At 43.5% G+C, this 17,774-nt stretch overlaps 1 protein-coding gene across 1 annotated transcript; it reads left to right on the top strand.

Moving 5' to 3' along the window:
- Positions 1–583: 583 nt before the first annotated feature.
- Positions 584–15,831, top strand: fam20a (FAM20A golgi associated secretory pathway pseudokinase; the record flags this gene model as incomplete). Its single annotated transcript, XM_083787960.1, has 11 exons — positions 584–1,720; positions 5,892–6,085; positions 7,639–7,689; positions 9,848–9,926; positions 10,399–10,491; positions 12,159–12,274; positions 13,233–13,413; positions 14,076–14,185; positions 14,866–14,947; positions 15,030–15,089; positions 15,549–15,831. The coding sequence occupies exons 1-11, from the start codon at positions 1,326–1,328 to the stop codon at positions 15,829–15,831; spliced, it is 1,644 nt and encodes a 547-aa protein (XP_083644086.1). The 5' UTR covers positions 584–1,325.
- Between the last annotated feature and the right edge of the window lie 1,943 nt (positions 15,832–17,774).

The raw sequence follows: 17,774 nt of genomic DNA, 5'->3' as shown, positions 1-17,774 counted from the left end.
TCTCCTGTGCTTTCTGAACTATATTGAACCTGGAGGGGCCATGGCATGACTGTGCACACACAAACACACACACACACACACACACACACACCCCAAAAAAAACACACAAACACACTCTTTCTCTCTCTCCAATACTCCCTGAGAGTTCTGCGTGCCAGGACCAATTCCACATGAAGCATTAGCCAGAATACACAGAACACACGCAGACTTTCAACAGCCGTAGACCTAGATTTCACCACAGACATCACACACACACACACACACACACACACACACACACACACACACACACACACACACACACACGCACGCACACACTCACGCACACATTTCTGTGCGTCAGAGCACAACCCCCTTTTAAGTGCAGGATCCAGTTGGAGAGGACTGACTTCAGAACTGCTGTGATCATGAGCGGACGCAGTTACCACGAGGACCTCTGCGGCAGCCCTCCTTGGCGGTCACTCACTGTGTGTGTGTGTGTGTGTGTGTGTGTGTGTGTGTGTGTGTGTGTGTGTGTGTGTGTGTGTGTGTGTGTGTGTGTGTCATATTAGAGTGTGTAATGTGTACTCTTAGAGGTCTTACAGTTAAAGTTAAAGTTAGTGTGTACGTTTGCGCCAAGACACACAAGTGCACACGCTCTCTCACCTCCGATCACCGTCCAACCAAAGAAATGAGATAACATCGTCATTTGACGTTTGTGTGTGTAGTAGTGTACAGGTAGTGATACACATACATTACACACTCATACTGTACACGCCCACACTGCAAACATACTCCGTCAGTCAGACAGTCTATATCCCTCGGAGGAGCAGCAGCAGCAGCAGGTCGCTGGAAGCAGCCAGGCTGTCAGTGACTGTTGTTAACACATGCTCAGGGTCAGCTCAGCTCTCTCTTCTGTTGCTGCTAAAGGAGAGGAAGAGAGGAAGGGAGGGAGGGAGCAAGGGAGGAGAAGCTGGAATGAGCAGCTCCTCGAATGCTGAAACACAGAGATAGAGCGGGAGAGAGAGAGAGAGAGAGGCTTGGACCGACCTCTGGCTGCTTCCCTCTCCCCTCTGTCTGGATGAGTGTGTGGGAGAGCTACAAGTGATGCCTCGTACAGCCCTGAGCTGCACATAGTCATTTTCTTCCCTCCACTTTGCTTTTCACTTTCTCTCCTTTTTTCCTCTCTGTCTTTCTCTCTCCTCTTTCAGCACTGCCTTTAGTTTCTCTGCTTTCTCTGTCTCTCTCATATCTCATTTTCTGTTTTTTTGTTTGTTTCTTCTCTCCTTCTGTGTTCCTCCCTGTGTCTTTTTGGTTGTACTCCCTTCCTCCCTCTTTCTCTGAACATGAGGAGAGACCGTCTCATCTTAGCCGTGACCCTCACGGCCATCTTCAGCGCCGACCTCTACTTCGTCCTGCTACCCAAGCTCCGGGACGTTCGGCTAGGACCGGCGGCGGGGGATGTACTCTGCTTCTGCAGCGCGGACAACCTGACGTTTCTCCCTGCGCAGGGTGGGCTCGCCACCCCATGGCTTTCCAACGGGACCTCTTCCTTGCCACCACCAAGTGAGACGGCAGCCGCCACCCAAACTGACCCCACTGACGGAGGCTCGAAGCTAGGGAGGTTGTTTGCGCATCCCCTGTTCAACATCCAAACTCCCGTGCCGGGGCCAGAGGAGAGACTGCTGCAGGCAGGAGAACTGCTGGAGTATTACAAGAGGAAGGTGTCGCGCTGGGAACGGTCAGTTATCCAGCTTTTATACATCTCTTCAGTTTGTTGGATTTTATCAGTTTGTTACTTCTGTCTGTTGTTTTATCTCATTTAAGATACACACATAGACTGAACAACAACAACACACAACATCAGAAAATAGCTGTATGTGTTGCAGCTGAGAGCTTTAGAGTTTTCAGCTGAATTAAAATATCTGACAGATGAAGTACGGGTTCATTTCTGAACACAGACGGAGAACACGTGTTGAGGCTTGACTGTGGTTGAGGGGGCAGGGTCAATGACATTACGGCTGAGGTTCCCATTTCCCAACCCTGCTACACACACCCACACAGACAAGTGTAGTGCACATGATGCACAGGCACACCAACACACACACACACACACACACACACACACACACACACACACACACACACACACACACACACACACACGCACCTACAGGTGGACAGAGACAAGCACGCACATCCTCAAATGTCATCACACACGCACGCACATACAGTACACACATACACGTGCTGCACACACGCACACACACACACACACACACACACACACACACACACACACACACACACACACACACACACACACACACACACACACACACACACACACACACAGTCGAGGTACGCACAGCGGGTACATGAAGAACCACCCATAACATTTGCTCTAGGGCAAAGCAATTTTCATGAAGCCTGTAACGTTCTTTTAAAGTGTGCATCGTAAAAACACAACACGTAGCGGGTGGGGAAGAAAGCCTCACAAACATGTCACTCTGAGCGCTTGCATCTGGAGAGCGCTCTCTCTTTAAGGTAAACAGGGATTTAATGCTGATAAAATCCCCTTAAATCTGTTGGAGCCTTACGTAGCTGACTTGGCTTGTGTTTGCGCCCAACACTCTGCACATTCCCTCACAGAGATAGAGATAGTTTGGGCTCCAGCAGTGGAAAATCAGAAGAAATATGACTGAGGGATCTCTCTCTGACTCTCTCTCTCTGACTCTCTCTCTCTGACTCTCTCTCTCTCTGACTCTCTCTCTCTCTCTCTCTCTCTCTCTCTCTCTCTCTCTGACTCTCTCTCTCTCTGTCGTCTCTTGCACACTTTTTCTCAGTCTGACTTTTCACACACTCTCTCATGCTCTCTCTTGGCAGCCTCATAAACGTGCACATACTGTTACAATGGATAAGCTTGAGGCAGTTCCTGCTAAATCTTGTAACAGTCTACACTAACTAGGGGTGTAACCATATAGTAAACAGAAACATATCGTATCAAGTTTAACTTTGTATCGCCTCGTATCGTTTTGCAATGCACATAATCGGTATCGAATCATTTTACAATCATATCATATCATCATATCATCATCATCATACTATAATTAACCGAATGTCTGAATGAATACTATAATTAACCGAATGTCTGAATGAATACTATAATTAACCGAATGTCTGAATGAATGAATGTCAGAAACAACACCGTATCTCCTCACTGTCAGCACCAATCACTCCCACTTTTCACACAGGCATGGACCATAATTATATGGAGGTCTTAACGGAGCCATTTTGTCAATAACATTAATAATGAATTTATTAGTGAATAAAAACCCATTTATTTGTCCGTGGTCTATCTCCGACCGAGCCACACTATTAGCACACATCTCTCCATGCCAAAAAAAATCTGCACGCTCCCAGAATCCGGCTAGGCTACATTTTACCGACGCAACTGTCATATTTACTGTACAGATATTGTTTTTACATCACCCATTTATATGAAATAATAATCCAACCGCACCCAGGGTGCAGTACCCCCCGCGGCCACAAGGGGGGTACTGAACAACTCATCTCCCCATAAATGCAATTACTACACTACTAACATGACAATGACTGTTTGAGACTTTCAGTTCTATGTATGACTATGATGTACTGTTTTTCCATTTCCAGTGAACAAGTCTATATTAAAGCAATTCTTCCTCAAAATACATATATCAATAATATGATCTATTACATCACATTTACCCACACTGTACATTTGGGAATACCTGTGCGACAGCCCATACTTTCTGTGCTGCATGTCAAACTGGGGTCTTTCATACTTTTCAAATGGGGGTCTGTGGGCTAATAAGTGTACATTTTACAGTCCTTGCCATGAAAACATTTCCCTACCATGCATTTATAGTTTTTATACAAATATTTTCATGTTATAGTGCTGTTTTTATTCACACAAAAAATACACAAATATATTATACAAGTTAAAATGAAGAGCAATTAAATATATTTATGGGGGGCAATAGTCCATACAACGGGTAAGGACTATGTATATTAATACAATAAACAAGCAAAAGGGCATTGCCTGACCATGGATCACACCAAAGGACATGCAACATGACTGAGGAACACGTTCCACTTCAAATCATATTTATCCAACTGATTATTCATCTTAAAGGATAACCTCTCCAAAGCAGCCACAATACCAAGCTATCAATGGTATACTATATGATTGTACTGCAGCATTTTCTTGCAAAAAAAACTACAGTAGCCTACTAATTAGCCTACTTTTGTGCCCAACCTAACTTCCCAAGACCATCTGTAAACAATTCCCCGTTCCCCCCTATCAGTAATGTGATCTATTACAACACATTACCCACACTGAACATCATTTGCTGTTCATATATTCAGAACGGGTAAGGACTAGTGTAAATAATCGATTAATACTAATTACTTGTGCATTGTCTTTAGCAATTTAGCAAGAAAGAAAAGGAGGGGTTTAATTACTTTTCCATTCAATATCGCTACACTTGGTCTATATTAATACATTTTTCCCTTAAAAAACCTGCACTATCCACAAATCTCACACAATTTCTTTGCTAAATAGTTACTGTATCAATTTTAAACTATTGAATCGTATCATATCGCCATGAATGAACCAATATCGTCCATGTACGTATGGTATCGTCAACCATGTATCGTGATAGGTATCGTATTGTTGTTAAAATGTATCGTTACACCCCTAACCCTAATCCTATCAAACAATACAATAAATAAAATAAATGCAGAGCCAATTCATTTGTATACTGTATGCACCATTATTCTTGTTCATATTCTCCCCAGTCACTTAGCCTACATTTATAACTTTTTATTCTATTCTATTTATAACTGGACAAATGGTCCGAGCTGGATGGAAGATCAGATGTTTTGGTCCCCCACATCACCACTATAAGAGCTGTTCTGCCCTTGTTCCCTCTTCTTTCATGGTCCCTATCCTGCCTTGTCTCTGTGGTCTATACATTTACCCTGTGGCCTGATTACTCCAGTGGGTCGATTTAAGTCAGCTGGGGTGACTGATGGAGTGGGTGATGACCCCGAAGAGAACAAACGTATTTATTTATACATGGCCTTATTATCTGAGCACTTTATCCGGGTGGGTTCTCTGGGAGTTTGTTTGGGTAGCGAGAGTTGTACGTCCCACACAATGTGGTCAGGTCCTGGCGCAGCCTTGCCCCTGCGACCGCAATGCTTATTTGTTTTGGTCTTCCTGGTCGCTCTGTAAGTACAGGCTGCAGAGGCGACACAAAGTGAAGCCAAATGGCTTCCGGTCCGGAAAGGAGAGGACGGTAGGGAGGAAGAAGGAAGGAAGAAAGGAAGGGACAATTCCAAGTGAGTGGTATTGGTTTGGAGAGGAGAGAAGAAGAGAGGAGTTTCACTAGACTATGACAATCCCAAGACGTCAGACAGCAGAGGCCAGAAGGGCCCTCCCTAAACCTGAGGATTCTGAGGTTAATCACTTCAGCGCTACATACTTAGTTGTACAGCAAATGTGTTGAGATTGTAGATCTTTTTCTTCAAGTTTTGATTGATGAAAACAAATATTTTAAACAAAAAATTATCTGCCCAAAATAGACACCAGGGTAAATGTGGTAACCCTCGAGCCTGCATGCCATGGCCTCTGTCAGCGAGTTCAACATATTATTATGCACTAAACCACCACCACCAGACACTTAATCATGTAAAGTAACCCATCATTAACAGCCGCAGTGAGATGACAGACTGCAGGATCACACCTTGCATATTACAACCGTCATGTCAATCTCTAATCCCTATGGTAAAAAGAGAGGAGAGAGATAAAGTGCATTCAAGTATATTCCTATTTTTAAATCTGTCCTGTGTGACCTGTCACTCCTCAGGCATATGAAGTTCTACAATGAGGCAGCGGCCGCCGCCAACATCACTGTCGCCGAACAGGAGGTGAGCTTTGACCCCGAAGCCGGCTGGCTCCAGTTCCACCTGGGGATAAACCGCTATGCGCTGTACGCGCGTGACGACCCCGCCATCCCACGGCTCGTCCAGGACATGCAGAGTCATGCGATTATTAGCGCAGGTAACAGCAGAGATGGATTGATGGATGGACGGATAGTGTATTGTATATCGGCAGAAACCATGTATGTCCAAAACCATTACTTTTCAGGAAATCTCTGTTCATGGATAAAATGTAAAAACCCAACACTTAACCACTCTTACATATACTTACAAATTTGTAGAAATGGCAGCTCACAGCACATCATGGTACCGTGCAACGCACTGTAGATTGACTATTTTTGCTACTTTTGCCACTTTGTGACTTTGTGACACTCAAATTCTTTTTCAAAAGTTGTAATATGGAGATACATGGTTTCTACCCGACATCAACGCAAAACTACATTGATGGTTGGATGTGAGCTCAAACCCACAATTCAACATTTTGGTTTTAAGATGTTGATATTAATTTTGTATTCATCCTTAGGACCCCAAATCACACCTTGGAAAGCATGAGTGTCTATTTCAAACAAAGTGTTTTTTGACTGGGGTCATATTTTGACAGCAGGAATTGCCCGTCATAATTTGACCCCCCAGTATTCGGATGTATTATCCAATCCAATCCACTTTATTTATATAGCACGTTTTAAAACTCAGAGTTTACAAAGTGCTGTACAGGAGAATAAAATAAAATAAAAACAAGTGCACTAAAGCTACCACACAGAAAAACAACAGCGAGAAAACAAAGTACAAACAGTGACAACAACTGAGACACATTACAGAAAACAACAGAAAAACAACAGCATCACAGTGAGACGAAACATATACAAGGACCAAAGGAACTCAAGCGGGGGTTATTAGGATGTTGATATTCATTCATCAGCCTCCCCACTCACAGGTAGTACCCCCCCCTCCCCAGATGGGACGTATAGGGCCTTAGTCATACTCCTCCTCCCAGCCAACACTCCCCACTGACAGGTAGTACCCCCCCCCCCCCCCCCGATGGGACGTATAGGGCCTTAGTCATACTCCTCCTCCCAGCCAACACTCCCCACTGACAGGTAGTACCCCCCCCCCCCCCAGATGGGAGTCATGGGACGTATAGGGCCTTAGTCATACTCCTCCTCCCAGCCAACACTCCCCACTGACAGGTAGTACCCCCCCCCCCCCAGATGGGAGTCATGGGACGTATAGGGCCTTAGTCATACTCCTCCTCCCAGCCAACACTCCCCACTGACAGGTAGTACCCCCCCCCCCCAGATGGGAGTCATGGGACGTATAGGGCCTTAGTCGTACTCCTTTATTGATTATTTTATTAGACAAAATAAATGCAAACAGTCCAGGCTACAGTCTGGCACATATTGGTCCAAAAGGACAGCACAGAAGAAAGACCTTGCAGTCTTGTTTACATTCATTCACAATCACAACAATGGAGATATCTAAAAAAAAACATGATAACTATGTACAGGTTGGAATAGGGTGCAAGGATGAATGGATGGGTAGCAAGAAAGAATGATGTATGAGTGAATAAACCAGTTGGGTGAGTGGACAGAAGGATGTAATGAAACTTACTGTATACTGTTAGTTGACTAAACCAGTTAAATTATTCCTGACGGATACTATATGTCTCTTGTTTAGATTACACACAGGACGAGAAGGCCCTAAAGGGAACATGTGACTGCAGCCAAGGTAAAGTCAGTTCACTACCAGATTTCCATATCTGCACAACTTTGCACTCTTTGTACCTTATCTCACATTGTAATGCAGCACAAACAATGGCAAGTGCGTCTTTCTAACTAGTCTCTTTGTTTTTCCCCACTCTCTCCCCCTCTTGCTCGCTCCCCTTTTCTGTGGTGCTTGGCGATAGTATCGGAGATAAATACAATGATGCTTTGTGTGTGGCAGGTTTTGTTTTCATTTGGCAGCAAAATTCCATAAATTACCTTGATTGTCGCTATCTTTATAAAGACATCGCTCTGGGGCAAAGAGCTGGGAACTCATTTATGTTCAAAGGGGAAGCACTTAATTAAATGTTTGATCTAGCACTGGCTCCGGAGTGGGGGCTAACACATCCAGGCGCCCAACCTGCACACATCCATCTACTCACATCTCATACCTCCAAGAGGCAGACAAATCAAAACCGCATAATTGTCAACAATGTGGGGGAAAGTTACTTCAAAGGTTTATATAGGCTCAGTCAGCAGTAGCCTCGGAAACCGAGGCGTTTTTAGTTCAGTGACTTCCACTGTTCTTCCTTATAGCTGTGCAATCAAGACGTATATTGACCTGGGAATTATTTTGACTGATTTGTCTAATTTGCAGATGTGACCAAGTGATGTAAATAGGTTTTCAATGTAATGAGTCCCGGGACCCAGGGGTGGTCTTTTAGATGGGTCGCGTCGCAGGGACGACATTAGAGTACAGTACCGAGTACAGTATTGCATCCCAGCACCAATGGAGGGTGACATGATTGCGTCCTTTCTCAATTTAGTGAGTTTAAGGATGCAGGATGCAGCCTATTTGCATCACCGGATGTCTGAGTCTCCCTTTGAGAACTTTTGCACAGTAAAAAAAGCATTTTACATTAGTCTAGCCTAGGCAGGCACACAATAAACCCCAGAGCCTTCATTTTTAGTTTAATAAAATTGACCTGGATTTTGCTGTTTATGTTTGACCCTCGCAACTGCCAACCATGGAAATCAATCAATCGATCAAATTATTTACAAAAACGAATCAAGCTACTACATAAACCTATTCACCCCCAACACACACATACAACAATATCTGTCTTCTTTTTCATTCACATTTTCTCCCTTATTAATGCACCCCCCCCCTCCCCCCAACAGTAAACTGGCTGACCACATCAACATCACACCCAGAACAAAATACATGAAAAACAATCTTCCCTTTCCCCCATTCATGTGAGAGTTTTCTCATTACTAGCCGGAAACCAGAAGGCCATGGCAGCAATGCATTTGTATTGTGACTTCAAAGGACATGTGTGCTAGTTTGGTGCCCCTTTGATTCACATCCAAAACAGAACTATAGCAGCAATTGTAAACTATTAATACGCTAGCTAGAGCTTCATAAAAGTGCTATGGGGGAGGTGTGTGTGGTTAGCTTGGCCCACTGCTGTGACATAACATAAATCCAGACGGAGAGAAAAAGAATTTCATTCGCATAGAGTAAAACTCAGGCTGTGTGACCAACCCCGTAATTATCTTATCACTGGGAATAGGGTCCTGTGAGACACATCCTATTCAAGAATAAAGAGCAAAATATGGCACCCAAAAAATATAAACCTCCAGGACTTTCTCTGCAAAACACATGTCTACCTGCTTGGTTTCTGCCTCTCGTTCAAAAAGTCAGACCTGCTGATATACTGATGCAATGTTTAAGTCCAAAAGCGAACTGACGTCACAGCTACACCTGTATCCTTGTTTAGGATTGTTTTGCATAGGACTCATATCTAATAGTTGCCCACCCGTGCTTGTTTTCACACCAACATTCTTATGTATTTTAAACAAATCTCCACCAGGCCAGAAGGCAGAGAGCTGAGATTATGTTTTCGGTTTCGCCCATCTTTGTGTGTGTCTGTCTGCATGCACCTGATCTCGCAAACTACTGGACCGATCAGCATCAAAGTTTTCATTCACGCTGACAGTAGGCCTTAATTGGCCTATAATCCTTGGACCAAAAATATGATAAAGAATTTTCATATTCCATTCTGAACGGCTACAATTGGCTTCCACACTATTCCATATCTGATATTCCATATCGTTTTGTTTCCCAACTAAGTGTTGTTGACCTCTATTTATACAATCAGTTTTTGTTCTTTACACCACAGTGGTGAAGCCCAGCGGACATCACCTGAAGCTGGCTCTGAAGATGCAGAACTTTGGCAAGGCCATGTTCAAACCTATGAGGTGAAGAGGGATTATAACTCCAGATCTTCACTATAAACTGTCTGTGGTTTCATGCCGGGACTGGATTTTGCATTGACAATTAAGTCAGGATGTCATATTTGATATTTTATAGATATATATACAATGTAAGTTCTTTGTTTGCAGTGAGAACATCTTGAACTTTTAGGCCAGGAACAACTGGTTAAGAAACTTGTAGATACTGTGTACATTTGAAAAATTAACACTATCTAGTATCTATAACTGGTTTATAACTTGTCAAATACTGTAGGTTACAATTTGTTATTTTTGCATTAAGAACCTACTACAATGGGTCTATAGTTTAGTCTTAAAGTATTTTCTATCTGGCTGTGCTGCCAACATTGTGTGTGTGTGTGTGTGTGTGTGTGTGTGTGTGTGTGTGTGTGTGTGTGTGTGTGTGTGTGTGTGTGTGTGTGTGTGTGTGTGTGTGTGTGTGTGTGTGTGTGTGTGTCAGGCAGAGGAGGGACGAGCAGACTCCAGAGAATACCTTTTACTTTGTTGATTTCCAACGACACAATGCAGAGATTGCTGCATTTCACCTTGACAGGTACTGTACAATCTGATCCACGCCCACCCCTCATCATATAAATAAAATAATTATAGGGCTTGCGTGGATATACTCCAAGTTATTCCACAATGTAAGTTGTTATCCTATTCTGCCACAATCCATATATTACGCTTAGAAGCCGTTTTTCTTCCCTGTAGTCTACTGTGGTGGTACTTGGATCAGGATGTAGGCTAATTTTAGTTTCGGTTAAACATCTATTCCTGTTTTGTTCCCAATTATGTTCTGCTGCAAAATGCTGAACTATATATCAAATCTCTCAGCTTTCCTACCGTTTGTCTGTCTCAGAACAATACAAAATGTTTGAAAGAAAGAGAAGATAACATTTTATTATAAGCAACTTTAGGCTTGTTTTTCTGTAAAGTCACTTGTAAATATTGATAGTTGTGGGTTGTGTGTTGGGGCTTCTTTCTAAAGTGTACTTTAAACCAATGGTTCTCAAACATTTGGCAGACCGCCATTTGAAAATATTTGTGATAGGGACGGACATTCAAGAATTGTGTAGTTAAAATGTTTCAAAAATATTCAAAATATACAAGCTACAAGCTCACAACATGTTGCATATTTTCCAATATGTATAGTTTAAAGTGCTTGTGTGGCCTTGTCGCTTCTTAGGTTTTGGGCTAATTTTCAATAGTCTTATTTCTCTCACAAAAATCTGGCAACGCTGTCCAATACCCCTGGCCAGCAGCCAATGCCATCCCTGTTGAGTCAACTAAGAACACCAACTCCATAATATAGCCAAGTTGTTTAGTGCCACCTAAACCCATGACTACTACATACTCATGTAACTCCACCATGATTTCAACATGCTCGCCCAACCCAGTATTTTCAAACTGATTAGTGTAAATACTGTGGTCTGTGGACACACGCAGTCTTTCTCCATGCTATGGCACATTAGCTCGGTGACTCATCTTAGAACAGTCATTGGAGCCAGACAGGATTATTTGGCAACCACGCACCATGATAAATCACCACTTTACTGTGGGATGTAATGCATTGTCAACAAAGTCGCAAACAATGGAGACACGTTCAAACAGTCATTATGCACCCAGGAGAGTCGCTTTGGAATTAAGGTAATGCCAAATTCACCAAATGCAAAAACAAGTAGATGAACAAGAATCTGCATTAAGATGTCTGGAGGTGTCTGTCTGTCTAGTCTTGTCAGCAAGCCCAATCATTATCCTTTTTCAGCAGGTGGGGAATGTATGCATTTAACAAACCAACCATTCAACCTTGCATGCTGATTATAATTTGATTACCGTTATTGAGACACGACTGTGGGGAAATACAGCCTCCTTATATATCAACACCTGCTCAATTACAATGAGCATGAGCCCTGTCCGTCGGGGGTGTTACGCTGATAAGGATCAGTCAAGGTGAATTGTATGGGCCTGTGTGAACGAGGTAAGAAGATAAGTATGGCAGGGTATCACTGTCTTTCTAGAGTTCGTCTGAGTTTGTGCCGGCATAATAGGGACGGAACTGTGAATAGTGCAAAGGGAGGGGGTGAGAGAGAGAGAGAGAGAGAGAGAGAGAGAGAGAGAGAGAGAGAGGCAGAGACAGGGTGAGCGAGAGCGAAAGAGTGAAAGAGAGAAGAGATTAAATCTGGGTCCCAGGTGAATATTGTGCTGTCCTTGTTGTTCCAGAATCCTGGACTTCCGGAGGGTCCCACCGGTGGTGGGTAGACGGGTAAATCTCACAGGAGAAATTCTCCAGATCACCCACAGTGAAGACCTCCGCAGTGTCTTCTTCACATCTCCAGGTAAACTGTCTTTCGTTCAATCCATCCTATTTTTGGCAATTGTTCCCCTCAGTGGTTAAAGCAATAGTTTTGAAATAAGATTTGATATCGTACATCAAACAGTTCTTATAGCATTAACATTAATACAAGATGTTCGCTAACAAGGTTCCAGTGGACATTCCTCAGTAACTGTAGTAGCAATTTCAAAGAGCTTTGAATTTCTGAAGCAGCGCCTAGTGTATAGAAAAAACATTTTGCCCCCATTTGCCATAGTAGGCCTATTGTTGACTTTGAGAGGGACTCGTGTCTTTTTTCCCCCCACCCTGCACGGTCAAAATAAACCGTCGCTACATCTCATTCCTGTTAACAGAGTAAGCAGCCAATCTTGGCACGGTAGGTTGTGCGTTGGTCTGGCAAGTGGGAGGCCCGGGTTCAATCCCCGCCTCTGCGTAATGCTACACATGCAAATAGCCTGTGAGAAATAAATCTAAAAATAGCCTAATACAAAAGAGTAAGCAATGGAAGAGCAATGGAGATGTAAGCGCTTAGCTGTTAACTAAGTATTTGTAGGATCGAGGCCTTCTCATCTAGGGGAACTTACTTTAAAGTGCGTGGGGAGAGCTTCATAAGATTTATCAGAGGGTGCTGTTGGGGGGAGGGGAGGGGAGGGGAGGGGTTGAGCCCCGGGCTTAGTGAGAGTGCAGGATGCGGGGCTTTATCTGCATGGATGGGCATGGGCCTAAAGGCTTGTAACCTTCGTTAGTAGGAAGTAGTGTAGTGGCGGCACGGAGAGTTTTGATCTCTCAAGGAGGGGTTCGAGCCCACTCTTTTTAAGGATTCGGGCGGATTTTAACCCCCATGGTACACCCTATAATGTTCAGGCACAAATCCTTTAAGGCAAGGTAACCCCCCCCCCCCCCCCCCATTGCTAGTTTGATAGTTTACTGGACTCAACCATGTGCTTTCTCGTCCCAAACAGCCAACAACACGTGTTTCTTTGCCAAGTGTCTGTACGTGTGCAAGACAGAGTATGCAGTGTGTGGCAGCCCTGACCTGTTGGAGGGCTCGCTGTCTGCCTACCTCCCCGGGCTCAGCATCGCCCCGCGCATCTCCATCCCCAACCCATGGATACGCTCATACAGCTTCACAGGACGAGAGGAGTACGAGCTCAGACACAACACAACCACATACCGCTTGCTTTGACAATGACAATCTCTCTTTTTACATAAACAGGACTTTGCCAGTGATTTACAAGCTCACAGCTCAGCTCAACATGATGTATTGTGTGCTTGCTGATCTGCTTTTTCTTTTTTTTTTACATTCTGAACGTTTTTAAGTATTAATATTTGCCTAATGTCATGCTCAAAATAGGCATGTCATGGTTGAAAGTGGTTAAAACTCCTGATTTTACTGTGAAGCATGCTAAAACACAGAGACAACCAGCAACCACGCACATTGAAGATTCAATTACAATTATTGGATTCGATGTGCCGCAGCTAGTATACCCAGGACAAACCCAGGACCTCATAATAGGCCACACTATAGTCTCTCAAGTTCTCTTTATTTAATTTCAAATCTTTTAATTAAATCTTTCAATTCACCTTACACAATAAGACCAAAGCGGAGCGGCAAACATTTTAGCTTGGGGTTGTGGTGCGGGAAAGAAATTCAAATGTAAATTAAGCACCAGTGTAATCAACGGTGGAATAATATGAGGCTCGAGCTATAATGAAATACAGCACAAAGTTGAAATGTTGAATGTTGAAATGTTGAAAAGTTGAAATGTTGAAATAATGTTTGCGTTTCTCTCTGTGTATAACAGGTGGGAAGCCAATCCTTTCTACTGTGACACGATAAAACAACTGTATCCCTACAACTCAGGCAACAGACTCCTGAACATCATAGACATGTCCATCTTTGACTTCCTAACGGGTTCGTCTTCTCTGAAACATCTACAACCACAGGCATTTGGGGGCACTATCTCCATACAGTAGTGACAGCAAAGGCTAACTAGAGCGATGCCCATTGGGAATGATGATTTGCAGATTTATAGATAATTCTGGACAACTGCCAATCCGACAGACTTCCAATTAGGCACATCACTCCCTCAGACGATCAGTCGGATGGTTCTCGAGAGATATGCAGGGCCACAGTCGCACTTCGTGGATTAATAGATAGATGTTTCATCAACAGCCATAAAACTGAGCAGTCTCCTGTGTGTCTCTGACGTCACTCGCTGGTGATATCACTGGAGCTACCTTCAGTGGCTGTGACCATGTCCTTAATAACCACTACAACTCATTGGCCAGTGTCCCCCAGGGACCAATGCTTGGTCTCCTCCTTTCTTTCCCCTCTACACCAAATCTTTTCACCAAACCTAGCTGATCTACAAAATAAGCAAAATATGCAAAGATACATTAGGTAGCATCATATCGGAAGTGACACATAGTTGACTATATGCCCTCCAACTATAGGTGTTATCACTTAGCAGTGTCTGGGACTCCACAAGTGTGGCAAAACGTGGGAGAAAAAATGGTTCTCATAAAGAATAAAATAAATTACAAATAATGAAATTGGTCTTTTGTGAAATTCTATGTATTGGTCTTCTGCAGGAAACATGGACAGGCATCACTATGAGATCTTCACAAAGTTTGGGGACGAAGGTTTCCTGCTCCACTTAGACAACGCCAGAGGGTGAGAAGTATTTAACTATGGAGTTGTTAATCAAAACTCTTTGGTTTCCTGATCAATGTTGACATCTTAAACTGTGTTCCAGATTCGGGAAGCACACACACGATGAGATGTCCATTCTGTCTCCGCTGTCTCAGTGCTGCATGTAAGTAGTACCATGCAATCTAGAGGGCGGTGTCAACTCTTCTCTGTGTATATAGTCTCTACTCTCTGGGCATAAATACATAGGGTCGCATAGCAAATAACAACATAGGTCTGTGATGGAATGTTTGGTGAGGGATACTTATAGTTATGTATGGGGCGCATACTTTATAAATAAAGTTTATTATTACTGTAGCATTGGTGGTGAGGGGATTGACAAGAACAGACGGGTTGTAATTTCATCACCTCTTTCTCCTCAGTTTGACATGCTATAAAATGCGGCATTGCTAAGAGTGAAAGCGGTTACAATGCAACATCCTAGACTTTCTTTTGACACTCCCCCTGTTCCTCAATCTATAATTAGACATCAATTGATAAGACCTACAAGAAAACAATAGTGTAGTGGTTCCCCTCTATGTCTCCATCTCTTTTGTTCATCCGACCTCTCTTCCTTTTCCTCCAGGATAAAGAGTTCTACGTTGCTGCGGCTCCAGCTCCTGACCCAGGATCAGTACAGGCTCAGCGATGTGATGAGGGAGTCCCTGGAGGGAGACCCCTTACAGCCTGTGCTGACCGAGCCTCACTTGTTAGCGCTGGACCGCCGGCTGCAGAAGACAATCCGGGTGGTGCAGCGGTGCATGCGCAGGTTGGGCGACGCACAGGTGGTCATCAAGGACTTCATCAAGTCCACGGCAAAACCTCAGACTACTCAGCTGCTGCCCACAGAGAGGAAGGAGGCCAGTTAACCAAGGAGAACCTGGGACGTGCAGTTCACTTGGGACTTGGAACTGGGACGTGGGAGTTCAAACAAAAGACTTAGTACTAGAGTCTGGTCTCTATTGAAAAGTCAGAGAGCTTTGAGCACGTACAGAGAGGATGAAGGCCATGTCACAGGAGGACGGGAGACTTGGGAACTGGGACTTGGTAACAGAGGTTGGAATGGGTTCTTAATCTACGCCCTGGCCTGCCCTGTACCCACGGTGCAGAACCTGTAGGTTTGATCCCAACAGCTGCCTCTTAGTTTTGGCATGAAGCAGTAAAGCCCATCCAAGATACCAGATCAACTTTACTGGTCAAACTCTTGCCTCGATTTTATGCTCTTTATCGTAGTTAAAGCCACACACAATATGGGGATGACAGACCACTTCAATGAAAAGAGCCAACGGGATATAAGAGTAATGTGCAAGCAAAACAAACTTTAAAGGTATATTCAGTGATTTCACTTAATTCAAATATCACTTATTTTTTTGTTTTGTTGTGATAATCCTCCCTACTATAGAGTGTGCTGGCCATATAAGGAGTTCCTCCCTGTCCCCAGTTAACCCCTGGGGGTCAAAAAACCTTAGGTTTCGTTTTTGACTCTCTATCCTGATTGGACGAAAGGCTGGGTCCCACAGCCAAAAACGAAACCTAAGGTTTTTTGAGTGAAATCACTGAATATACCTTTAAGTTAACATCTGAAATCTAAATCCTCTTTAGTGCACGCAGCAGAAATAAGAACAAACTCTCAATCACAGGCCATTAAATACAAACAGAAAAAAGTCAAACAAACGTCACCCTGTCACACAACATAATTCAATGTTAACAAAGGCCTACTAGCAACCCAATTGTAGTATATAGGCTAAAACTGTCTCAACAAAAGTAATAGGCCAGAAGAAAATGGTCCTATTTCTCTACATGGAAATCCACGATATACTGTATACCTACCAGTGACCACACAGCCAAGGTGATAGAACAAAGAAGTCAAGGCATTGGCAACAACAATCCAATAATCTTGTAAAATGGGTATAGGCTCAGGGGTAGAGATTGGCCGGATGGGAACCGCGAGGTTCCCAGTTCGATCCCAGGCTTCCCCAGAGTTAGCGTCGAAGTGTCCTTGAGTCCCCAAATTTCTCCTGATGTGCAGGTAGGTGCCTTGCATGGTTTCCTCCGCCATCGGTGTATGAATGTGTGTGTGAATGGGTGACTGTAATGCACAATCTATGTAAAGCGCTTTGGATAAAATGCGCTATATAAATGCACCATTCACCATTGGATAAATCCTTTGAATGAACTTGGCTAGACATAATGTTAACGTCTGAAAATTTACATAAATCCAGAACTACAAACAGTCTGACAACAAATCTCCATATCTTGTTGTATGTCCTCAGGGTTTACTAAAGTGTGTGTGCCATTGAGTATGTACACCAGTTGTAGGACATAGAAAGAGCTAGAGTACTCGCCTGTTGTGCCTTTCTTCAATTTACACAGGCAAATGTTTTCCTGGAATTTGAAAAACAGGCCGTAACCAAACCTACGTCTGACTGGTTAGACATCTACATGATGGAAGTGAGACTTTTTTCTAATTGTGGATCTACAGAGAGGAGAAGGTCATGGAACAGTGGTACCTGGTACTTTTCAAGTCAATCATACTGTACTAAAACCAAACACCACTTGTGGAAGAGTCTACAGAAGGCCATGTAACATGAGTACTTTGAACTTGAACTTGGGACCTGTTTTTTTCCCGTCAAAGCAGACTCACATTGAAGTCTAGTCTCTAAGGAGACTAGTCTAGTCTCCTTAAAGCGTGAAACACTATGAAAGTTGAAGACTGACTGTTAACCCTCTAACTATCAGAGAGGATGAGAGACCAAATTATAAAAAAGTAAATACATTAATATATACCTTATCTGAACATAGGTCTACACAG

This window comes from Protomyctophum parallelum (assembly GCF_964188405.1).
Source record: "Protomyctophum parallelum genome assembly, chromosome: 17".
Taxonomy (NCBI): domain Eukaryota; kingdom Metazoa; phylum Chordata; class Actinopteri; order Myctophiformes; family Myctophidae; genus Protomyctophum; species Protomyctophum parallelum.
The sequence above is the reverse complement of the archived record's forward strand: the minus strand, read 5'-3'. Positions and strand labels throughout refer to the sequence as shown.